Source organism: Poecile atricapillus, chromosome 21 (assembly GCF_030490865.1).
Source record: "Poecile atricapillus isolate bPoeAtr1 chromosome 21, bPoeAtr1.hap1, whole genome shotgun sequence".
Taxonomy (NCBI): Eukaryota; Metazoa; Chordata; class Aves; order Passeriformes; family Paridae; genus Poecile; species Poecile atricapillus.
Genome location: NC_081269.1, coordinates 7,991,751 through 8,016,699, shown reverse-complemented (window position 1 = coordinate 8,016,699; position 24,949 = coordinate 7,991,751). Strand labels below are relative to the sequence as shown.

General features: G+C 49.6%; 2 protein-coding genes across 7 annotated transcripts in view; both read left to right on the top strand.

Moving 5' to 3' along the window:
* The first annotated feature begins 5,186 nt into the window (after positions 1-5,186).
* On the top strand, positions 5,187-16,936 carry P2RX1 (purinergic receptor P2X 1). 2 transcript variants are annotated; one of them, XM_058854713.1, is made up of 13 exons: positions 5,187-5,504; positions 8,752-8,899; positions 9,297-9,368; positions 9,826-9,895; positions 10,396-10,492; positions 10,723-10,803; positions 12,016-12,157; positions 13,274-13,404; positions 14,015-14,105; positions 14,738-14,803; positions 15,465-15,557; positions 16,062-16,109; positions 16,433-16,936. In XM_058854713.1, the coding sequence occupies exons 1-12, from the start codon at positions 5,368-5,370 to the stop codon at positions 16,104-16,106; spliced, it is 1,173 nt and encodes a 390-aa protein (XP_058710696.1). In that variant the 5' UTR covers positions 5,187-5,367; the 3' UTR covers positions 16,107-16,109; positions 16,433-16,936. The 2 variants fall into 2 exon arrangements, with proteins under 2 accessions (XP_058710696.1, XP_058710697.1); XM_058854714.1 differs by having other exon boundaries at positions 16,430-16,936.
* A 6,483-nt stretch (positions 16,937-23,419) lies between these two features.
* Positions 23,420-24,949, top strand: part of CAMKK1 (calcium/calmodulin dependent protein kinase kinase 1) — a 75,342-nt gene continuing 73,812 nt past the window's right edge. For 2 of the 5 annotated variants that reach the window (XM_058854712.1, XM_058854708.1), the window contains exon 1: positions 23,433-23,485. The gene's annotated coding sequence lies outside the window, so the exon portion shown is untranslated. Of the gene's footprint in view, positions 23,486-24,080; positions 24,162-24,949 lie in introns of those variants that run through there. The other 3 variants (XM_058854709.1, XM_058854710.1, XM_058854711.1) reach the window with 3 other exon arrangements.

Below are 24,949 nucleotides of genomic sequence, written 5' to 3'. Positions count from 1 at the left end.
TTACTCTGGGTTTGGGGTTTTTTTCTTTGTCTATTTTATTGTTGTTTTACCTTTTTTTTTTTTTTTTTTCTTTTCTTGTTCCATTTGTGGCTGATTTGGGGCACATTTGGGAGCCCATGGAGCCATATGGGTGTGCCTGAGGGCATTCTTCAGCCGTAAAAGGAGTTGTGCTCACCAGATCAGGATTTCTTGTGGGTTTTCAGAGGAGCCAAACTAGAAATGGAGCTGAGCTTGTGCCTGGCATGGGATGACAAAGGCAAAATGAGCACAGTGGCATAATACGACTGTTGGGAATTTTTAAATTCACTCTTGGGGCACAAGAATACAAATAACAGTGCTAATTTTGACTGTGTCCAGAATAGTCATCACCTTATCTTCCCCAGCTGGGAGGGAAGGTTTAAATAAGCCCTGCATTAACCTCCACAATAAATAATTGTGAAATAAATAATAATTAAATAGCTTGGCCTCCTCTGGGGGGATGGGATAGGGCTTGGGGCCATGCGTTTCCATCTCTGCATCACCCAGAGCTCTGCCCATGGTGATGTTGGAAGCATAAAATCCTGATCCAGCTGCAGATCCTGTTTTGGAGCAAATCTGTGTTCAGATTTGCTGAACATCTGCCCTTGGTGCTTTCTTGCTGGGATGTGGCCCCATATATTCCTTCCCAGTGTTGTGAGCAGGACAAAGGTGGTGTGCAAGGTAAGCCAAAAGCTTTGTGACCCATGGGGGGTTACCAAGAGGGACATGGGATACCCTGGCACATGCTGGTTTTGGGAAAGGACTATTGTCTGGTCTCCTTTTTGCCAGTGCAGACTAATGTCAGAGCAACAGGAGCACCACTGCCATGGCTGGAGGTGACCCTCAAGCCAGTCCCCCATAGCAGAAATGCTGTCTCAAGACACGGTGGTGAAGAACACCCCAAATTCCCCACCTGATGTTGTGTCAGCCCCTGGACCCCTGGGGCTGCTTGTCCTTTGAAGGCATCATTCAGAAAACAGGTGTTACCCTACCAAAAAAATCCCAAGGATCCCTGTATCCCATGGCACAGGTTCAGCCCCAACATTGGATGTGCATCAACATTTCTGGAGCCCACAATGGCCACAGGGCCACTGACACCCTTTGTTACCCCAACATCTCAGGTTCATATTTGCTTTGGCATCAGCAAAAAATACTGCTGAAGTATTTCCAGGGAGATGTGTTGTCACAGCAACTGGGGATGGAAATGCCACTTCTGAAGGGTGAGTACCACCAAAAACATCTTGTGCTGGGGCGTTGCAGCACGGGACAAGTAGAGAGCTGAGCCAGCCTTGCTGGGAAGGAGTGAAGAGAGGTCAAGGACAAGTTAAAATTGGAAAGAAAACTGAACATGCTGTTTTGTAGGACCTTGCATGCTCTCATCTGCCAATTTTTTTTCCACTCTCCCCACTGCCAGTGGTGCAGTGGAAGCATCTTCGGCAACTGGTGAGGGCAAGGGGGCTGTGGCAGCCAAAATTACTGGGAAAAGCCACCAGCTCTCAAAGGCTCTTCTTGGCAACCTTGACCACAGCAGGTCCCCTCTGCACCCACCATCGTATTTTAAATCTTGCCTTCATGCTACTCCTTCCCATCCACGGATCTGCAGCGTGCCACACATTTTTGTGCTGAAATTCAGAGCTCTGTGCTAGATGCTGCCAAGCATGAGTCTGAGTTGTGTAAGGAGCTTCATCTATTATTTTTATATTTTCTTATCCCCCATCAATGTCTGAGAGCCTGGAAATACCTGGTAGCTTTTATGCCTTCCACAGCGGTGCTTCCCTGGGTGTGGGTGGGCTTGAGCCCCATGCAGAGGTTTTCAGAAGCCTCTCTCCAGCATTTCCTGTCCCAGATCAGAGCAAGGATGCACTTGCATTTCCAAGTGTCTCCCTTAAAGATACCAAATTTTTCATTTTTCTCTCAGCTCCAAGCACAGGCTGAATGTGTTTAATGGGCAGGGGGAAGAAGTTCCTTTCGCAGCCATGGATGGACTCCTGTGCTAACCCTGCACAACACTGCCAGGGATTCCCCTGGAGGGTCACCAGCCCTCAATGCCCTTGGCATCTGGCCCAGCTGGAGCTGGAGATGCTGGATGAGGCCAAAGGCTGGCACTGGGGACCAGTCAATGCCAGCTGACCCAGGAGAGTGGGAAATCTGGCCCTAGGTCTTTGCAATCTCAGACACAAACATGACACAAATGAGGGCTTTAGAGCCTCATTTGCTGTTTTTGCTTCCGTTTTCCCCTCCTGTGGATAGTGGAGCTAGATGGGCTCATTTTCCTTATCTCTATCTGGTTTTAGAGTCATAGAATCACAGAATGGTTTGGGTTGAAGGGTCCTTAAAGATCATCTCATTCAAACCCCCTCCCATAGTCAGGGACACCTTCCACTAGACCAGGTTGCTCAAGGTCTCATCCAACCTGGCCTTGAACACTTCCAGCTCTACTCTCTGTGTCCCTGTGTTGTCCCCACTTGGTCCTTTGTTTCCATGATGCTCAGGTCAGGTCCAGTTCAGCACTTTCTGTGCCCTGGGCAAACCCATCCTCAGTGCCCAGGACCTGCTGTAGATGAACTCAAGCTGCCACTGCTCCTACATGTCCTCACTCCAGGCAGAGCACCCCCAGCACCTCCTGCTTGCTCTGCTTGGAAGTAGCCAAGAGATACAAAAGTTTTTCAGAGGAGATGGCTGTGAGTGTATTGACAGCACTGTACCAGTTGGTGTCTGTGGGAACCCGAGGTAAAACCATCCCCAATGTCCCAGCTATGTGTGGGTATCGGTGCACAGGCTCATGGGACACCCCCCAGGCTGCACCTTACACAGCAGGCTGGTAAAAACCTCTTCTTCTTAATTCTATTTTCACTTTTCATTTGGGTGTTACAGTAATGCATTTATTATCACAGCAAACAGACATCCCAGCCCGCCCCCAGGACAGCTCAGTGTCTGCAATACAGCTGGAAGCATCACAGCTCCATGAGCTCAGCAGCTCTGGCCAGTGACTGCCCTATCACTGTTGAACCAACAACAGAACAGCCCAAGCAGGGCACTGTCCCTCGATAACCACCTGGCAGAGGCAGGGAGGTGTGTTGGCAGCCACCTGGCACCACCATGGCACCACTGCAGGGCCACAGAGGTGAGCAACGCCTGTGCAAACTTACTAAATTCCCTGTGATAAAGTAATTTAAGGAGTGGCAATCCCAGGGATGGTGTGGGTGTGGGAGAGGTGTGAGCCCACAAGTGTTCAGCCTGTGTTTTGTCAAACATTTGGATGCTGTGGCCAAGTGGGTGCCCATGCTGGGTGCTGGTACCAGCCCAGGAAAAGATTTGGGTTCTGTTGGTGCTCTAGGCTGGAGTCTTCTGCTCTCCACATGACTCCAGACAGGGTCCAGCTCCACTCACCAGCTGCAACATGGCTCCAAGAGATTATAAAATGGCAGATGCATATTATCTCCCAATGGAAAGTATTTTAGCTAAACCCATGCTATAACCATTTTATTGACTCCAAGTACCAGAGAGGAGGTTAGAAGTGACTCTTTTACAAGTCATTTTGCTGTTAAATTTAGCTGTCCTATTTTCATTATCCCCATGGCCTTGGCAAGGGTGAGCAGCCTTCCCTAAAAGGCCTCGTTTCATACAGTAAGTTATTTGCTTCTCTCCTGACAGATATCTAAGCTTATAAGGTTTGTCTGCTCCACTCAATAGCAGTATCAGCCTTCAGTCTGTATGATTAACATCAGCATTTTGTATTTGCTTTTGGCTCCTTGTCTGACAGCTTTCCATGTTGCTGAGGACTGGGGCATTGGGATCGCATCACGTCACTTGCAACGTGGGATCATCTGATTTTGATTCCCAGGCTTCATGGTATGCCCAAAAGATTCAGATAAATTATTCCACTGCTTTTCCCCCTAATTTTTCCTTATTGGCTAGCAAAGATAATTGATTTGTTCCACTTCACAGTTGTCAGGTCTGTAATATATTGAGTCAGAAGGTTAATATGACAGTGAGCAATCGGCAAGTGAACTTGAGAGGTGTTGATGCTAAAAGGAATATTCCTGAAAGGAAAAATTTATCCCAGCAGGTTAAGATTTTCCATGCTTCCAAAACTATTTCCTCCTGCAAAGAGGGCCTTTAACCCAGGCTCGGTGGCTGCAGAGAGCCAGTGTCTCCTTTGAGGCCAAGGGAGGCAGCAGATGAACTGGGGCTCATGGAGCCTGTCCCTGCCTGGAGTGCTGAAGCTGCTGTGCACTGGGATTTCTGAGGAAAACATCCTCTCTTTCCCCCAGAAACACAGCCCCAGTGCTCCCTCCTGAGCCTCAGAGCTCCCCAGCACAAAGCTCAACCTTGCAGGGCTGTGCCCTGGAGCTGCCCTGGAGCTGGGGATGCAGTGAGGGCACAGGGCCCCCCATCCACAGCCTCTGTACTTTTCCCAGCAATGAGCCAACCCCTTCAAAGCTCCCCATTGTGGCTGTTGGCCCCCAAATTTCAGTCTGGCACTTTCAAATCCAGTCCCTTTCCCAGTGATATTTGTTTAAAGTAGTGTCTGCATCAGCCTGCTGAGCATCGCTCGCTGTGACCCCGGCTCGCCTGGCCCTGCTCACGGCCGGGCCATTCAGGAAATGCTGGAAATGCTTCCAAATGCACCCAACCCAGCCCAGTGCAAGTGCTGGGAAGGAGCCAAGCCCCAGCTGTCTGGCCTTACCACGGGAGGAGGCCAAGCTGGGTGCCCTTCTGCTCCGTGGGTCAGCTCCGAATCGCTGAGCTGCGCTTTCTGCTGCTCCCCCTTCTCTTTCCCGTCCCTTTTTCTGCGGCAGTTTTGGGAGACAGAGTAGGACATGGGCTCAGGACACACAGCCTGAGGTGGCTGCTCTGGCAGGAAAGATGATACCCATTCCTAACTCCTAAAATCCCTCCCGGGACCCCCACAATCTTTTCCATCCCACTGTTGCCCCCAGGCATGGCTCGTGGTCTCTGCTCATCCCAAGCCCTGCTGCAGCCTCTCTGTCCCCAGGGAAGGTCCCTGCCGGGCCAGGGAGCGTCGCCCACGGGCAGATGGCTTCGTCCTGGTGGCATGTGGGCTTGGCAGCGGGGTGGCCCTGCACCCTCCCACACCCTGTCCCACCCCCAGACCATGTAGGGCACCCGCTCTTCCCAGCCCAGAGCTTATAGGAAGAGGAAGCCTCATCCCTGCGCAGAGGAGGAAACCCGACAGCCCAGATGTGCACAGAGCCACGCCGATAGCATTCTTATTTCCTTTTTTTCCCCTCTGCAAACAGAGCAGCTGCCGGAGCAGCGGCGGGCACGGCCCAGCCCACGGCGCAGTGAAGAGCTGGGAGGCTGCGGCACAGCCCTGGCGCAGCCATGGGACAGAAGTGCATGGACAATGTGTCCTCCTTCCTCTTTGAGTATGACACCCCTCGGATGGTGCTGGTGAGGAACAAGAAGGTGGGACTGACCTTCCGGCTGATCCAGCTCATCGTCCTGGCGTACATCATCGGGTAAGGCTCCCCAGCACCTGCCTTCCCTAAAATTAATGCTTTGCCGCTGGGTTAAAAAGCAATGGAGAGAGGCTTCTGTATCCCCTGTATCCCAGTGCGGGGGGGTTATTGCTAATGGCTTCACATCCCTCTGGTTGGAGCTGCTCCCGTGCAGCCCAGTGTCCCACCGTGGCTCTTTTAGATGGTTATTTAGTCCCCATATCCTCCCCAGAAGCTACTGTAAATGCAGGCTGGAGGCTCATGCCTGCCCAGCCCTGCTTCGCACACCCAGTCTTCTCACTGAAGAGAATCCAAATCCTGCTCCAGCTGCTGGACGGTGGCCTGAGAATCTGTTGTTATTTTTATTTTCATTTATATTAAATAAGAGGCATCTGGGGCCAGTGCAATGATTTGTGAGACCCAAGCGGCCGAAGACAGGGCCATAAATCTCCCTGTTCACCGCTCTGATGCTGCGGCCGAGACGCAGCTTGGCTCCAAAATTCCTGGTCTTATTTGCTTCTGGGAGGCAGCTCCAAAAGCCAACGCGGTGCAAGGGCAACTGCTTAAAAAAGGCAGCGAGTGGAGCAGGCGGGATCAGAACCGGGTGAGGATGTGTGTCCTCAGGTGCCCCGGGGCTGCTGCTCCTGCTACAGTTTCTTGGTCCCTGTGCTCTCAGTGTGGGATGATGCTATGGGATCTGAGGTTGGTGAGCCTTTGCTGTGGCCCCATGGCTGCTGTGGGCTCAGCCCTAGAGGAACACCAGCATCCTTTCATGGGGAAGGGCCCCAGGGGAGGATATTTGAAAGGAAAGGGGGTATCTGTCCATGAATTGGAAAACCTGGAATTTTTGGGCTGCAGAGTGTCTCCTGCAAAAGAAATGCAGTGACTCCCAGGCCTCGGTGCAAGCAAGTTGCTGTGGGGAGCAGAAGTTCCCATCCCTCCTTTTAATACAGACTCCCTTCATCGGCACTTTGGCTCCCAGAGATAATCCTCATGCAAAACTACAACCGAGGTCTCAAGGACGCTCTGTTGGCAAAGAGTTTTGCACTGGTGTTACTGGGAGCAGCTTTGTTTTTCCTATGGACTGAGCCTGTGAAGTCCCAGGGCTCCAGTCCCAAACGTGGCTGGGGGCAGCTGCTCCTGTGGATCGGGAACTGGCACAGATGGTTGTGCAGAGCAGCTAAGGAAACGTGGCTAAAGCAACTTGGCTAAACTGAGACAGACAACCAGGAGGGAGCAGGAAGAGAACCAGCCAGGGGGTGACAGCCAGTGGCAGAGGGGAGGAATCTGGCATGAAGTTGCTGTAATTCCCAAATTTTTCCTGGTTTGTTTGGATTGGGCTCCTCTAGCAAGGGGCTGCCTGTGACTGCAGCTGCCCACAGCCCCACCAGCCCCTGGCATCCCCTTGCTGCTGACAGCACTGTCCCCCATTCCCTTCCCACAGCACCACTCCCATTTCCCTGCCCACGACACTGCCCCCAGTTCACTGCCCTCACCAAGCCACAATGCCTGAGATTCTCTGTCCTTTGAAAGCAAATCTGGCAGCCAAATTTGTATTTATTTACCATTCTCCCAGCTTTTGTCCTCCCTTCATAGCAGGCAGGGGATGCTGATGGAAATGTGTGCCAATGCATGACTCTGCTAGAAGGACACGGGTAGTGCCATCAGTGCTCACAAGTGGGGCCAGCCACCCTGTGTGAGATCCTGTGTCACCCCTGGGGAGCAGTTTTTTCCTGTGATTACTGTGATAAGGTGGTTATCACTGCTGGCCAGGCGATGCCATGTGCTTTCTGGGTTTCACTTCCTGAAATCTTGCATGCAAGGAGTTGTGAGCTGAGCCACAGGATGAGGCTAGCAAGGTAAGAGGGCTTGGTGCCTCTGCCACACCAGGGGACTTTTACAACCTGGGCAGGACTTGCTGCAGCATTTACAGCCTCATGGGATATGGTTTTGATTGTCATGATCTTGGCTTTGCGACAGGGGAGGTGGGGTTGCCCAGCCCTGTGTGTCCATAGTCAGCTCTGCCAGAGGGGGATAAGGTCAGCAGCAGAGTCTGTGCTGGAGGCTGATCTAGGGAAACATTCTGTGTTAAAACAGCCTGGTGCTGCCCAGTTCACAACCTCTTGCAGCCCCGAGGGCACTGGGGAAGATACCCACTGTAACCAGTGTAACCCAGTATGGTCTTCTGCCTTGGAGGAGGATGTTACAGCTGGGTGTCCCAGCTGGGGTGGCAGCAGTGCTGAATTTCTCCTCCTATCTCCAGGCACTGGAGCAGATGCCATCCCTGAGGTCCTCTTGCCCTCAGTCCCCACATCAGGGATGCTGATGTAGCTGCAAGCTAAAAAGCTTCCTCTTTGAGAAGTCCCCACAAGGTCCAGCACCAAACACAAAACCTCCAGACAACACCTGGGGTTCCCCATTTTCCCCTCTGCACATCAGCCAGGTGTCAGAGGCGAGGCTGACACAGCAGGCTGGTGTCATGGGCTGTCCCATGTGTAGCCTGCTGCCTCTGTCACAGCCAGCAGGACCAATGCCTGTGGCAGTGGGGACAAAATCCAGATCACTCCTTTTTTAGTGCCGAGAATGCTCCGCGCCGCCGGGAGCGCTACCCGAAATGGTTGCTTGCCCATGTTTATAGTCTCCCTGAGTCTGAGTTAATCCAGCGGCAGCTTGTTTATGCTGTAGGTTAAATAGTGTCAGGAGCCTGCCCTAATGACTGTTTGATGGGCTGGGAAAGGAGGCAGAGCAGTGTCCCTAACCCTGTTCCTGCAGCCCTCTTGCACACAGGACCATGGCTTCACATTCCCTTTGCTGGATGGGGAACAGTGGCTCTGGAGCCATATCCAGACTCAGCTGTGTTTCTCTTGGAGGAATTGAGTTTTGGAGAGCTCCTCTGCAGTGGGTCAGGAGTGTCCAGGCAGATCATTAAGACAAGAGAGCTGCAAACCTGCCGTAGGCTTTAACGCCAAATAAACGATGGCTACTGTGCTTCGCCTGCTTTCACACATCCTCAGCCACAAAATGTGTCCCAGTCCCCAAAACACGCCATTCTGGCATGAAAGTCAGGTCCTGCAGCTACCACATGCCTCAGACAAAGGGTAGGAAAGTTGAGCAACACGTCCCTTGTACAGTGGGAAGAAACTTGGCAAATGATTCCCCAGGTAAGACTTGGTAGAAAAAGCCGCAGTCCACAGGTCTGTGCAGAGAATTGGGCCCCAATGGAGGAGTGCTGGTAGCCATGCTCACCCTGCCACCTTTCCCTGTCCAGGTGGGTGTTCCTCTACGAGAAGGGCTACCAGTCTCAGGACAGCATCGTCAGCTCGGTCTCAGTGAAGTTGAAAGGGCTGACACTGACCAATGAGAGTGTCCTGGGTCCTCACATCTGGGATGTGGTGGACTATGTTTTCCCACCCCAGGTAAGGAGTCAGGGTGGGTGGGTTAGGGATTTGCTTTTGTCCCAGTGGCTGCTTTTCTCCATGTGCTGGGGTGCAGATGGGTCCTCAACAGAGGCTTTCCATGGGGCTGACCACGACAGGGTGTCCCTGCGGTGGAAAGGAGATTGCTTCTGTCACAAAACTCTGTCCAGGTTCTCCCTGGGGGAGCATTTGGTACTTGGGACCTACTATGGCTGAGGAGGCACATTTGAGGCTGTTTCCAGAAGGATCAAGGTTCCTCCAGTGCCTCTGGAGCAGTATCTCAGGCAGCAAGTGAGGTCCTCCACTGTCCCTGGGGCTGGTGGCACTGCAGGTCCCCACCCAGGGAGAGGCTCCTCACAGATGAGACCCTGTGAGCTCGTTGGCTGTGTCTCCACAGGGGGACAACTCGTTCGTGGTGATGACCAACTTCATTGTCACTCCTGGACAGAAACAAGGAACCTGCCCAGAGGTAAACGCACCAGCTTCCTTCAGTGGGCTCAGCTTCTGTAGTTGAGGGGGATTGTGGTGGTAGTGGTGTCACTGGGGAAAGACTTGTTCTGACATTGGGAGGTTTTGTAAAAGGCAGAGCCTGACCCCATATTATTGTTCCTGACTTCTGTGTGCTGTGTGAAGATTTCTATTCTTCTGAAAACCAGGTGGCATCCATTTAAGTTTTCTTCCCTTTGAGATGATCAAGCAGAGCAGACTTGAGGCTTAAATGAAAGCATCTGCTGGAGTGAATAAATCTCCACTTTTTTTCCTGCTTTATCTGGACAGCCTTGATTGGGAAGCAGTGTATGGACAAGGCTCTGGCTGCAGTTGAGCAGTGTATCCCTCAAGAAAAATGCAGTGTGGTGAGGCAGGAGGGACAGAGGGATTGAAGCTGCAGGGTGGGATGCTAAGAGGTGGCTGCTTTCTCCAAACAGCTGCCAGATGCCGGGCTGTGCACACGGGACAGTGACTGCAGCAAAGGGAAATACAGCCGTCAGGGACAAGGTATGGCACACAGCCCCAGGGTGTTTGCCCTGGTGTTTCTGGTGAGACCACGCTGGGAAAAGCTGCCTGGCTGGAGGACCTGCTTTGGACAGGGTTTAGGAAAAGCCTCTAACATGCTGGTTGAAGTTCCCACCTGGGCTGGTCCAGCTCTGCTGTTTCAAAAGATACCTGAGCTGCAAACAATTCAGCCAACAAAAAGTTAATCCAGACTAAGCCATTTCCCCCAAACTGTTGTCCTCTTATCAGCTCAGCATTTTCTTAGATAAGTTTTAACAAGAAAAATCCCTATCTGCTTCCCTGTACAGCACTGTAAGAGAAACCACTGCCCTGAGCTGAGAGGCCACAATTAATTTCCTGTTTTAGAAAGGTGCCAAAGCCCTGAGCATTTTGTGTCTTGAATGCCCTTGGCAGAGCTGAAGCCCCAACCAGGTCCCATCCATCCCAGCATGAGGCTGAGATTTCACAGGATCCAGGGGTGTGAGCAGCTGTCTCTCCCACAGGGCTCATGACTGGCAAGTGTGTACACTTCAACAGCACTGTGAAGACCTGTGAGATCTTTGGCTGGTGCCCTGTTGAAGTTGATTACCATGTTCCCAGGTAAGGAATGATGATTTGCCCTCTCTCCTGCCCCAGCTGCACTTGGTGTGGGGCAGACCAAGTTAGGGCCCTATGGGATGTGGCCAGGACAGCCTGCATTGTGAAAGACCAGAAAGGGAAGGGATGAGACCACCAGTTTTCTGGGTCTGCTTGTTTGGGTGAATTTCCACCAAATGGGGCTTTCTCTAGAGCCTGAAGAGCCAAGTGATGGACACATTTGTGTTTTTCAGCCCTGCCCTGCTGTCAGAAGCAGAGAAGTTCACCTTGTTCATCAAGAACAGTATCACCTTCCCCAAGTTCAAGGTGTCTAGGTAAGGAGAGGTTTTGGGGATGGCTCCTGGTCAGTTCTTCCAGCTGTGTCCCTCAGAGGAAACCATGTGTTTATCTGGGTGGGTGTAACTGGATGCTTGCTATAGAGGATTCCATACTTCATCAGTGATCCCAGGGCTACTCTAACTGCTGCACTGTATATTACATTAATATAGTAATATAGTATAGTATATTAGCTCATAGGAACTGAAACATTTCCCTCCCAGATCTGTCCCAGCTCAGCTGGTAGCTGTAGTTACTGGAAGGATTTTTGGAATTAACCTCTCCTGAGTTACCCTTACAAGCTGTACATGAAAATATAGTTTCTCTGATTCTTCATTTTTCTTCTCTGAAGACAAAATTAAAATACCACATGGCCAGGATAAGCTTGGTGCCCCAGAGTCCCCATTAACATCACAGATCCCACTGTTTCAGCAAAGGGTGGGGTTGGCTCCTTCCTGGCAGCACTGGGGGAAATGCTGCTGGCTGAAGGCACGCTCGTAAGAGGATTTGTGATGGCACTGACCATTTATCTGATTTGGAACAAACTAACAGAAGCTATTTGTGCTTAAGACAGCAGATTCTTCTCTCTAAGCTGATCTTGTCGCCATGCTGCAGCCAAGGTTAAATGTCCTGGCAGCCAGCATGCTTGGCAAAGTCCTGGGCTGACCTCACACTGTACCCCAAGAGGTGGCTGGGAGAGGGGATCCCCCCAGCTGCAAGGAGAGGTGCCCTGAGCGAGGCCAGGCTGAAGAGGACATAGAGAGACAGCAGTTCCTGGTGGTGAGGGTGGCTGGGCTGTCTGCTGTGGTAAGGGCTGTGCCAAACCCAGCTGGGCTGTGGGGAAACTTCCTGCCTTTGGTCACTGCTGACAATTAAAAGCTAAACATCAGTGATGGGATCAGGTTGAACAAGGCAAAGGCTTCACAGACAGAATGTTTTTAGGCAAAAGAGCAGAGTGGGATGGAAGGCAAGAAGTTGCCCTTTCCTTTTAACCCTTACTGTAAGAAATAGCAAACTCCAGCTAAATGTAAAAGGTGTGGGATACACTCACTACCCATGAGGTGTCCCAGATAAGAATTGTTGGTGCTTGGATGGACAAGCTAGCACGTGAATGGGAGAGCAGCATGGACTGAGCAAGGGACTTACAGAGGTTGTTTCCCACTCAAATTAGTATTGTGTTACTGAGAAGCTTTCTCTCTTCTCATTCACAGGCGCAACTTGGTTGAGAGCGTTACCAAGCAGTACCTGAAGAAATGCACCTATCACAAAGGCACTGATTCCTTATGTCCTGTGTTTGAACTGGGATACATAGTGAAGGAATCGGGTCAGAATTTTACCTTCCTGGCTGTTAAGGTACTCCAGTTTCAAATTATGTTCCTTGCTGTTGATGGGAAAGGGACACTGGCAGTGCAATCATCCCCAGCTGCTGTGAGGATTTTCTGCTTTCTCAAGAATTTTTGAGAAAACAAAAGTGTCAGAATTATCTCATAAAGATTATGAATCTCCTTGGACATGGCCTAATATTTATGTTTTTCCTGGAGACTCTTGAGAAGATTTGACCCACTGGCAGTAAATCCCAGGGTTCAGCTTGTTTTAATTTGAGCAGTGAATAACTGGATCTGTGTGGCCAAATCCCATCTGACTGAGCTTGGAAATCCCAGCTGGATGGTCAAATATTGGTCATTGCACACTGCTAACTGCAGCCTTTCCCCAGGCTCCAAAATGCAGCTTTGCCAAACGCTCTTCAGGCTGGTGTGTGGATGTACCTGCTATCTCTGCACTGCAAAACCTTGTGATAACTTTGCCAGACGTTGAATAAAATCAGAGACTTGCATATATGAACGTATATTGCATGGATTGGATAAGATGGCCCAGAGAATAGCTGCCCCATTCCTGGCCAGGTTGGACAGGACCTGGAGAAAACTGGTCTAGTGAAAGGTGTCCATGCCTGTGGCAGGGTTCGAACAAGATGGTGTTTATGGTCCCTTCCAGCCCAAACCATTTTAAGATTCTATATATTAAAGGTGCAGAAATACAAGCCTCTGGGGCACAGCTATTTACAACCTGGAGTGAGCTCAGAAGGAAGGAGGGACTTCTGCATTTCCTGAGTGATCTCTTGGGCATAATCAGGCAAGGGAAGGCTGTCCCATGAGACCCAGAAGGGATCTGTGGTGAGCACTGTTTCTCAGGACCATGCCTTGGGCACAGGGTTCTGATCAGGAACAAGAGGGCATGAATTTATTTGTGAATCCAGCACTCAGGGCAGAAACAAGAGCCTCTGCAAGGGTTTATGTACAGACCACAAAGCCAAGGCTGCCCAGGAAGGCTGAGGCAGCAGTAGGGTCCATGAATCTGGAGAGCCAGGACACCTCATGGCATCGAGACAGGACATGTATGAGGAGGGAATGCATTTCTCTGTGTGGGCCAGGTCCAAGGAGGGCAACCTCGTGACTCCCCTCTTGGCTGCAGGGTGGAGTGGTGGGCATCACCATAGACTGGAACTGTGACCTCGACTGGCCCCTGCGGTACTGCAAACCCATTTACCAGTTCCACGGCCTTTACAATGATGACAGTAATGTTTCACCAGGGTTCAACTTCAGGTAAGGAAATACCTGTTAATTCTCCAAGTGTAATTCAGAGGTGACAGCTATCAGGTTCCCACTCAAGGGATGGTAGAGTGCCAGATACTGTCCTTCAAAATATTCACTACCTTTGCATACCAGACAGCAGTACCAGTGCTCTTTTAAATGGCATAAGAAAAGTGATAATATACCCTTAACTTCAAAACTTCCCCATTTCCTTTCCATCTCCTCTCCCTTGCAGACTCTCCTCCTTGGCTGAGCTTTTGGGAAGCCCCTTGAAAGCCTGGAGATGGTGTAGGATCATCTCATGTGTTCTCATGATTTCTATCCTCTGCTCTGTGTGACACTGTCACTAATGCTTCACCAAGATCTGCTGCACGCAGAGCTTGGGGACATCAGATCGAACAGCATGAGCAGGAGCTGGAACTCCAACCTGCAGGCAGGAAAACTGAGGCACAGAGAGGAGAGGTGCCAACAGGCCAGCTCCTTCAGGGAGTTTAAGGAGAAGGTCAAGAGCAGGTCTATGATAGCACATTCCCAGATCTTTGTCCAAGATCCTGATGCTGTAGGGTTGCAGGGGCTGTTAGACACCTGGCAGACCATTAACACTCACCATCCAATTGCACAGATATGCCAAATACTACAAAGAAGATGGGATGGAAAAGAGGACACTCTACAAAGTGTTTGGGATCCGGCTTGACATTTTGGTGAATGGCAAGGTAAGGGTGCATCCTCTGGATCTCTGGGACAGCAGTGCCATATCCTTGGGAAGGCAGCAGCTCTGTAACACAGCACCAGGGTCCTGTGGGATCAGGAAAACCAGTATGAATGCTTCCCTTGGGTGCTGGCCCACTCACAGGAACCCTTGGGAAATACTGGGCAAGGGAAGAGAGGAGGAAAACATGTTTTATATGTCACACCTTTTAGCTGTGGCTTGATCAGTGGTTTTGTCTAAAAAACTTAATGATGGGAGTGGGGGGATCTATGGAAACTCAAGACCTTTTACTGATATTTTCAAAAGCTGAACATTTGCATTTTTCTACTTTTCTATTTTGTTCCCACTGAGAATATTCCAAGTGTATACTTTTGTTTGGTTGCTTGGTTTTGGTTGGGTTTTTTATATTAAAAATACAGGAAGAAAAGTAAGTTCAATTTATTTCAGCCTAAACCCAACCTACAGTATTTTTCTGTTTGACCAGCTCTTTCCCAGCTCCTGTTTCTCTGTGTGCGGTGGTTGTGGTTTGAGTTGCTGCAAGGCATTTTTGCCGAGCCCCACCTACAGCTAGAGCACCCTATTTTTTTCCCCTGGGCTGACTGTAACTTATCACCTATTTTCTCTGACTTTATCCAGGCAGGCAAATTTGACATCATCCCAACCATGACCACAATTGGCTCTGGAATTGGTATTTTTGGAGTGGTAAGTTCAGATATTTCCAGCCTCTATATGGGGACTCTCAAATTATTCTTCTTGCCTGTGACATCCGTGGGAAGTGTCCTTGAGCTGCAGTGAAATACTGGTTGCTGCTCAGGGAATTAGAGGATGGGCAAAAGGGGGAAAGTAGGTGCTCTCTTGCCTCTTTAGCTCAGGGAAATGGATTCCTGCTGGTCCCTGGCTGATGTGAATTCTGCCCTGCTGATGAAGTGAAGGCTGGCTCTCTTGGAAGGTCTTGGTAGTTTCAAGTTAGAGCTGGCACTAAGGGAGGGTCTGCATGTGACTGGCAGTATTTCATGCAGGACAGAAACCCAGCGTTTGATTTGGTTATGGTCATTACAGACTTGTGCACAGCTCAAAGGGTGTTGTTCTCTGCACTTACCTAAAGTGGAAACCCTTCATTTGTGTTGATTTAAATCACCCACTATTGAACACAGCACACTTCACTTCTATCCTAAATGATTTAACTAAAAGTAGTTAAATCCTAAACTTCTATCCAAATGTTTGGAGATTTCAGAAACTGCCATGTTGTGGGATGAAGCAGAAGTGACCCTAAATTGTGGGGCAAACTGGGAAAAACTGGAAATACACAGTGGTCCAGGTGAGCTTCAGGGTAACTCCAAACCTAACTGCACTTTGATTTAAGGCCTCTGTCCTCTGTGACCTGCTCCTGCTGCATTTTCTCCACGGACGAGACTATTACAAGCAGAAGAAATTCAAATATGCAGAACAGGAGCCTGTAAGTAACAGTGAGTGCCCTGCAGAGGCTCTTGCGGGGGTGTGTGTGGATGTGTGCATGAGTAATGATGCTGTAACACAAACATCCACGCTCAGGGGCAACCAGGCGCCTTCCTGAGCCCTTGGGACTGTTGGAGACTGGGATCCATGAATCTTCTCTCCAAAATTACTGAGATGTTGTGTGTGACTCATTGTTAATAACTTTATTCTCTCCCTTTAACCCCAGATATTCCAATATCTGGTAACACTTCCATTGCTTTAAGGGAAGCAGGGGCAGATCTGTGCTTTATCAAACTAGAAAATGTCTTTTTTTCTGCTCTTTGAGAACATCTCCATGATTGTGGAATGTTTCATGGCCTTTAAAAGGACACAAAAACAGTTCCCCTCAAATTCATCTGAAAATATACACTGGGGGTTAGGGGTTGTTGCCCTATCATACTTTCCCTAGCATTAGAGAGGAGCAGGTCTGTAAAAGAATCCTTGTTTTCTCTCATTTAACCCCCAGTCGAAGTCGCATAAGAAGGCAAAGGAGCCAGACAACACACAGTGAGAGGTGAGTGGTGTTTCCCTAGCCCTGCTAGCATACACCTGGCAGGGATGAGAGCTATAGGGGCTATAGGTCTTGAGGTTATCCCAAGGCCTGTGGGCAGGCAGGAAGGTTTCAGAGAAGGCAGCAGGACTCCAGGGAGGCTTGGAGGAGATCTGAGATGTGGGCTGTGGTGCCTAATGTGGGGTCAGCACTTCCCAGCATAAGCAATTGTATGGGGCAGCAGCAGATGTGGGATGTGGGACTGATACTGCATCTTCGATGGCAGCGTCTCTTGAAGAAGGGCACTTCAAGACACCAGAAATCACTGTGCACCTCTCTCTCAGCAGAATCCACACTGACTGACAAACCTACACCCCTCTTCCTCCTCCTCTTCTCTTAAAACTCGGTTGCCATCCCACCACCTCCCTGGGCCAGCCCCAAGACCAGCAGAAGCAGCATCCAGCACCAGCTCCTGGGAAGGCGGTGCCCTGCAGCCAGGGCAGGGGCTCTAGTGGGACATGCCACGATGCTGTGGATGGGTCAGACTAAAGGATCTTGGGGCTGTCTGCCAGCCCTGCTGCAGGGCACGGGTTCTGCTGCCTTTGCAGGCCCTTCAGAAGGGCTGGCACTGCTCCCTGCCTGGTGTGCCACGGCCGTGCCAAGTCGCTTGTGCCTGAAGACCCTGGGGAGAGCACAGCTGCCTCTTCTGCCCCAGAAGCACCATTGGACAGTTCCAAATTCAGAAAGGGAGGGAAGGAGACCTGGCAGGAACCATGCCCAGCCCCTCTGCCTGGGAGAAAAATGGTTATTTTGTAAGGATGTATTTTATTAATAAAATATAAACCTTTAGTTTTTCTACTACATCCCTTTGTGGTGCCTATGATTGCCCCAGGGCATGGTGTTTGCAGTGGTTTCTGAAGGGTTTATGCATATAGAGTAATCCCATCAGTGATGATTCCTTCAGAAACTGCCCTCCCATGCAGGGCCCCTGGGCCTCCTGCCACAAGCAGGGGCTGTTATCAGAGTTGTCACTTGGGTTTCCTCCTCAGACAGACTGGCTGGCAGGGAGCACTGGCGCACTGCTGGCCATGGCCATCCACTGTCCTGTGCCAGCTCTGCCTCCACTACCCACGCCAGTCAGTGATGGCTGCTCAGAGAGACTTTCTCAGCAGCAGCCTCACAAACCAGCTCTTTGCACCCAGGAGCTAAACTTCCCCTCTGTGCTAGATTTGCACTACTCATCACGTGCAGCTGCACATCACGGACTGTGCTCAAGCCCCACACCCCCGTGAGCAGACCCTGCCCTGTGCTGCTGGCCCTGGTCCATTCTCCAGGATACATCAACACTGACTTTCTGCATAGTCCGTCTCTGAATGTCTTTTTTACCTCCTCGGGGAAAATTTCACTTTGGTTGCTTTGAAAGTGGATCCTAACGGCCATGGAAAAGTCGGTGGAGAAGCTATAGGGCTGTAATGCTGCCAGAGACTGCAGGAACACTGCTCCGGACTCTCAGGGACACAAGAATGTGTGCCATAAACAGATGCAGGTGATATCTGGTCATAAGCTCAACAAACATTTCAAGCCACACCTTGAAGCCATATGTTCCCCGGGGGGGGATCATTTGCTCTCAGTAGGATGCCTCAGCTTTCACAGGCAGGGTGGGTTTTTGAAAGGTTATCCATGGTTAACTTTTTCACCCTTTCCTGTGTCAGAGGTGCCAGGTGCTTGTACCGAGGGGGTAGAGAAGGTAAGGGATAGCTTCCTGGTCTCTGCAGGACTCGGTGCCTGTTCAGTGGAGACTGGGGGATCCCCATTCCCCGGGGGTTCTCCTGCAGCATCCATGGAGACCCAAGCAGGTCCCATGCGGTGCCAGGGTGCAGCTCCCCAGCAAGCTGCCACCAGCAGAGGGATCTGCGAGACCATTTCACAGAGGCTGGGGAAAATCCAGTCCCAGAGACAGTGAAGTGAGAGTGTTCAGGTAACCTTTCACACCGGGTTAATCTGCAGTCAAAACTTAAAATAACAAACGCAAGGCTGCAGGTAGAGCTGTGGGATGTTTCTGCTTGCTTTCAATCTAATCTAAACTTTCAAGCTGCTTGTAATGCAAAGTCCCTACTCTTTCGTAGGAAGAATTAAAAGGCAGAATATGAAATCAGGAAAAATGCAACTTATAAATTATCCCCTCTAGTCGCTGTTCTAAACTTCTGAGCTGGGATCCCTAAAAGTCACAAGGCTGCTTTAAAAATCATGCAGGGTTTCATTTTCATCTCTTTAACTTGTTTTCTTTAAATGCACAATCTTTAGGGATTTTTTTCTTTTCATTCATCATTTCTGAAACCAGCAGAATGAGATATTGCAATTTTAATTCTTTCCCCTAAACAAGCTCCTTCTCAAAGCCAGGGGCCCCAGGCCCTGCGGCTCCCAGGTGGGAGCCAAACAGAGCGATGGCTGGCTGGAGGAGACTGAGCAAGTGTCGGATTTTAACATACACTGGTCCCCTGTGCTGTATGAAAAGGCAGGGAAAGCCCATGGCACTTGTTTCAGGCCTTCTTTTTCCAGAGAGGCTGGAGCTGGAGCTCAGGGATTGGAGACCAAGGAGGAAGGGCTGCTCTGTTCAGCCCCATAAGGAGCCTTCCTTGGCACAGACGCTCTGCTTCAGCATTGCAGCAGCTCCCAGCCCTCTCCCAGCGCCTTCCAGCTTGTCAAAACCCACACAGAGTGACTGAATGCAGGATAGGACACAACAGTTAAAAGCTAGAGCCTCACAAATGGAAATGCTGACAGGTTAAGACACCTGGTGTTGCAAGTGCCAGTGGGGAAGTGGGGGTGACCAGCAGGATCATATTCCTGTCCTCTTGGTTTGATCTGATCTTGCTCAGAGGAGCAGGGCAGAATTTACTGTTCTTAGAATATTTTCTTTGTGTTGTGGCCAGAAAACAACTGCATTTCAAGCAGTTATGATGTAGCCAGAGTGTCCTGCTGCTCTCTGACCTCTGATGAGCAAGATGAAGTGTTAAAGAATCCCAAGGGATTTGGTCCTTGTGTCAAGACCCCTTCAATGACAGTGTGCTGTGTGGCTTCCCATTCATGCTGTGGCCACTTGAGGGTTGGGTTGTTTGTGGATTTTTTTTTAAACTCCTTGTTTGATTGAATTTTGGTTTTTACACAGTTATTAACCAATAGAAAAATACTAATAGATTAACTTTCAGCAATTTAAACACTATCCCAGAAAACACACAAGAAAGAATGTATGTTATCCAGCTAATCCCTAATCTTTACAATTAGCAGTAACAAGCCCTTGTGTATGATGGTGTCAGTACTCCAAATGTCTAACAGAGGACTCTTGCCTTGATCATGGGTGTTAGATGACAAAAGCAAACAATGAGTGCAGTGTGAATATTCCCATTTTATAGAAACAGAACCAAGATTCAAGCAAATAATTTTTAACATGGATTTAAATGTAGTGAGAATTTTCTGCTTCTGACCAGCTTTTGTTATCTGTAAAGGTTGCTAGGTTGGATCTTGTACAGATATATCTTTTCACTCCCTCAGGCAGGGTTATTTTGAAAAAAAATCAAGTAGCACAGATATTCCAGAAGAGCAATTACAAAAAACTTGTTTGGCAATAATTATGCTAGTTAGTGATTCTGCAGAGATGAGGAATTATATTTCAATCTCTGCAGAACTGGCAACATTTAATCATTATGTTTGTGCTCAATTCCCAGCACAATGAGGCCCTGATTTCCACCTGGTGCTTCCAGACACTGTAACAAGGCAAATTAAAATGAGTAACACTCAAGAAGTAGATAATTCCTTTCCTGTGCAACCTCTCCTATCTTTAAGCCCACTCATTCTTTCTCTGGCACAGCAGACTCCCTGTTATTTTTAACCCAGTCCTCTTCTTAGGACATTCTTGGATTTTTCCCTAAAAAAGCACCTGCCTTTCTGGTTACACTATTTCCCTTTCTCTTTTGTTGTGGGAGCATGTTTTCAGTTGGATAAATCCTCTGGCTGACACACAGTGAAGGACTGGCAGGAACATGCATATCCTCCCAGCTCTGAAGGATGCTTTTATTTCCTTCTGTCCCACAGCTGGGCATTCTCAGGCCAGACTGTGCTGGGTGGCAAAAGGAGCTTCTTGGCCGTTTGAGTGCCTGACATCTGCAGCTCAGCCAGCAGCCATTCTCCTGGGGACAGCACAGTTGTTACAGCCCATTTTCACTGCTGCCAGCCCTGTATTAATTATGCCCTGCTATAATCTTTGGCTGTCTTTGGTGAAGTGCTCTCTCCTTTTGTTATTTGTTTCTAATTGCTTTATAGTCTTATTTTTGAAAGCGTAAAATTCAAAAGTGTCCAAATGAGTTCTGAATATAGCAACAGCCTGGTCACCTGATGGGCTCTTCAGCAGGGGTGAATCAGGATTGCTCCAGTTACCAGGGCTCTGCCTGCCAGTATCAAGCATGGATCCTGCTCAGCTTTATGGCACCACTAAAAGATTTCCTAAAAAATGATGGCTTTAAATCTTTTTTTATCTTAACGTACAAGTGATAAGCCTGGGGAAATGCAAGCTCTCCCCTCATGACAAGGACAGGTTAAATAAACACATTCCCAGTTCTTGCACCCAAAAAATGTGCAAAATCTGTTACCAACAAACCACACTCAATCATTATTTAACAGAAACATCAAAGACTTGTTTTAACATTGTTAACATTTAACATTGTTATAGCCATCGTGGTCTAAGCATCAGAGAGACATTGTTTGTGACTCTCTTTCCACTGGCTACAACTGCTCTGCAGTGTAATCACCTGTGTATGATGAAAAGGGAAGCTGAAGCACATTATTTGTTTTGGGTTTTTTTTTTTTTCTGGAAGAAATAGCATGTCCTGACTGAGCTGAGCCAATCAGGTTATTTCATTAAGCCAAGTTCTCACAGTCTTTGCCAGAGTTGATAATTTCAGGCCTTGATACTGGTGCTAAACTATGCTTCAGCCATCACTGGTGATTTAAACTGCTTGGTGCTAAAGGAGGCAGATCTTTAGGGAACAAATATCAGCACTTTCCGAACAGCCAGCATCTTGTAAACATCTCAAAGCCAAATGAATCAGTCCAAATGACTTCTGAAACCCTTGCAAAACCTCCTCAGCAGTATTTAAAGCAAGAGGAGCAGGAGGCTGAAAGGTTCACTCATTGCTCAGGAGAAGCTGAGTTGGGCCTGCATTGGCAAGGCCCTGCTTGATTGAATTGAAAGCCTCTGTGAAACAGGTCAGTGTTTTGGCTTACATGTTATGGTCTTTCAGAGCATCTCTCATGCCCTGGAGCCACAGGAGCACAGTCCCTCCACAGGCACAGGCACATTCCTCGGTCCTGGGCACATACTCCCAGGCATTAGAAGGAGGTTGGGGCTTTTACTTAGGCCTGGGAAGAGGTTTTGCTTTTGCTCGTGGGCTTGTCTCACTTTTCCTGAGAGTCCACCAAGGCAAATGCACAGCCCAGGAGCTCAGGCTGCCTTGAGATGATGTCTAATCAGTGTCCTTAGCTAATACCCAGAGCTGCTGGAAAACAACAGCAGCTTTGGAAGCACACATTCAAGGAGATGAGGCTCTCTGCTGTGGTGTTACAGTTGTAGAATCATTTTGGTTGGAAAAGACCTCTGAGATCATCAAGTCCAACAACAAACCTAACACTGTCCCTAAACCATGTTCCTAAGTGCCACATCTACATGTCTTTGGTTATCCTAAAATGCAGCAGGCTCTGCCATCCTCTCTCTGGTTATCACACTGCTGTTCAGTGGTCGTTTCACTGAATGCATCAACACTTTAGTAGTCAAGATTTGAACCACAGAACATTTCAATTCCGAGTGGTTTTGACTGAAAATTGGCAAAGAGAATGCACAAATATTTTAGATGGAAGTGAAAGGGGATTAGCACTGAATAAACCTGTTCATCTGTAGAGAGTTGCTCAGCTGCCTGTGACCAGCCAGGGTGACAAAGCACATTTCTGCAGGAAAAGTAAGACTTGGATGCACATAGCAAATAGCATAAGGCTATGGCTGACTATAATAAACATACCCCACAGAATGAGTAAATGAAAAAATCATGCTCTTTGGTAGGCTTACAAGATGACTTTGCTGTTTTAATGAATAGTGCCTCTTAATTAACTTTTGATATTTCTCTCAACACAGCGACAAGAGGGGAAGCTTTTTTTGAGATTAAAAAGTTGGTAGTAAACCACAAGATGCATTATTAATATGTTATTTTGAGTTATAAAACCCATGGTAAGGAATTAATTTGTTTCCAAAGCAAAGGATTATTTGAGACTCACTGGAAGCAGGCTCAGGCATTTCTATCTGCTTGTTGTCACAGCAGGAAGGAGCAGCAGTCTGCAGTGGGTTGAGTCAGGATGTGGATTTAATCCATTTAGCTCTCTGGCTAAATCCAAGATTCCTGGTGGGGACCCTGACTGTGGAGTCGCAGCAGAGACCACTGAGTCCTGCCATGAGTCACTCGTCACAAAATCGACATCTTCACAAATCCCACTGCAAGCACGCCACTGCTGGGTGCAGTGGAACCCCTCGACACAGGGGTACAGTCCACTAGGAGCCAAGAAGGTAAAAAAAGAGTGTGAGGGAAAAATTAAAACCAAAATATGAGTCAAACCAAAGAGGGCATCTGCTTGTAGGAGTTCCTTGAAGAACAGCAGTGGGATTAGTTGGTGTACATTTCTCCTCATTGCTGCAAGACTTGGAGAAGTGTTTATGGTCAGGGTTGGGTGTTACTACTCTAGAGACAGAGCCTGGCTGAGGGGACACCCGTGTGCCGGGATCCTGAGGCTCTGTCCCTCAGCTGGGGTCGGCGGGCCCCCCACTCTCACCGTGTCAGTGCCACCTTCCCTGATCATACCTATTAGGGAGTAAGTAGGCAGAATTTCTTCGCGGAAATGGTGATTAGGCATTGGAACGAGTTGCCCAGGGATATGGGGGAGTCATTTTCCCTGGAGGCGGCTCTCGGTGTTCTGTTCTGTCACAGGCTGGACTCGACGATCTCAGAGCTCTTTCCCAACTGAACTGATTCTGTGATTAGCAAGAAGCTCCGTGTTTTCACCCAAAATCCCGCACCTCAGATGCGCTTCTGGCTGGACACCACACACGACCGAAAAAAGCTTCTTCTCTTTTTTTCTTTTTTTTTTTTTTCCTATTTTTTTTCTTGGTCTTTTTGCCCCAAACCCCAGCGCCCCCCCCCATGTCCCTCACGGCCAGACGCGCGCGCGCCCCGGGGAGGCGCGGCCGGCTCCAGCCAATGGGCGGCGCGGGCGGGGCGGGGAGGGGCGGGGCGAACGGCGGCGCCTCGGGGCGGGCGGGACCCGGCGGGAGCCGGCGGGAGCGGCGGCAGCGCCGGGAGCAGGTGAGCGGCACCCGGGGACGGGGCCAGCCCCGCCAGCCGACCCCTCACACTGCGCCCGCGGGGCTGGGGGAGCCCTCGGCAACCAGCGACAAGTGGCGCGCAGTGTGTGTGTGTGTGAAGGGGACAGCCTGCGGGGACGGTGCCCGCCGCGGTGGAGGGGACGCAGGTGGGATCCGGGTGGACAAGGGCGGCCGCCGCATCCCCCGAGCTGCGGGAGCCGGGATGAGCCCGGCAGATACGGCTCTGGAGGTGATGATTTTACCGAGCTCAAAAATAAATGGGGAAAAAAAAATTTCCTTCTGAAAGCTGGGATTTTGAGCAGCTTGACCATCGTGCCAGCCATCCCTCTTTTCTGGAGGCGGCAGAGAAGAAGGTAAGGAGTGCGGTGAGCTCCGTGCAGGTTTGTCACGGCTTCCTAATCCTCCTTGCTGCCCTTGGGATTAGCCTGAGCTGCTGAAAGTTTGGGTTTTCTCGTGGGTCGGTGCCTTGGCCTGAGCTGTCCTGCCCTGGCCGTGTCTCGGAGCAGCCAGGCTGGCGTGAGCGGGGCTTATCTTCCTCTGTGCTTACCTTGGCTCTGAGGGACAATAACCTGCAGCTCCCAAAGGCCTGTGTGCTGTGAACGAGGAAAACTGCTGATCCTGCAAAGATACCACTTTCTTCAGCTGCTCTGATGAAGGTAAAATTACCATTCTGTTGTAGTTGTAACTTAATGGAAAAGGTTTTGTTTAATAGGAAACTGTTGCTTTTCTGTTTAAAGTAGTCTGCAATTCCACATTAAGCTTCCCATCATGTGTTAACTTCCTCCCTGTGAGGCATCTCTGGCAGCTTCAGTTTGTTCTGGAGTTTGACTTTGAAGTGTTGCTTTCAAAACTGGATAAGGCAAGCAGAGAGCTGCTATCTCAGTTGCTTGAAGAGAAAAACCAAAGCCAGTACACTGGGGTTGTGCTCCAACATGTCCTGAGCCCTGTGCTTGGGCTGGGGTGCCTGGTCTGAATGGAATTAAACTCCAGGCAGAGCAATAAATTTGCTTTCCTGGTCTTGCTCCCCTGGCTTTTGCCTGAAGAAGGTCAGATCTTAGCAAGCAGGAGCATAAGCACCAGGCTCTTATCATTCCAGCAAGGAGTTCAGGCATGTCATGGTTTGATATGGTCTGAAGGCTGGGCTTTAAGTCACAGTAGGTGCCAGGCCACCAGGTCCCCTCAGATTTCTTTCTGAGAGAAGCTGTGTTTGCTGGCATGAAGTGCCTTCTGGCTGGAACTGTCTCCAGCTATTTCTCCTTGAGTTTGGGATGATTCTTGTGGGTTGGAGCAGGGTAAGTGTGAGTGCTCCCAGGACAGCTCCTGGCTTGGGGAATGTGGGCAGAGCTGCCCATCCAGGTGCTTCTGGAATGCAGCTCTAGGGAACCTCACCTGTCCTGGCATTGCCTCAGAGAGCAGTGAGTTTCCCCATCACTCTACACAATCA

What these genes read in the sequence shown, in the direction of transcription:
- P2RX1 (XM_058854713.1), top strand. Translation starts at nt 5,368, where the DNA reads ATGGGACAGAAGTGCATGGACAATGTGTCCTCCTTCCTCTTTGAGTAT. An exon ending in GTCCTGGCGTACATCATCGG is followed by an intron (nt 5,505 to 8,751) that starts GTAAGGCTCCCC and finishes TTCCCTGTCCAG; the next exon opens with GTGGGTGTTCCTCTACGAGA. An exon ending in GTTGATTACCATGTTCCCAG is followed by an intron (nt 10,493 to 10,722) that starts GTAAGGAATGAT and finishes TGTGTTTTTCAG; the next exon opens with CCCTGCCCTGCTGTCAGAAG.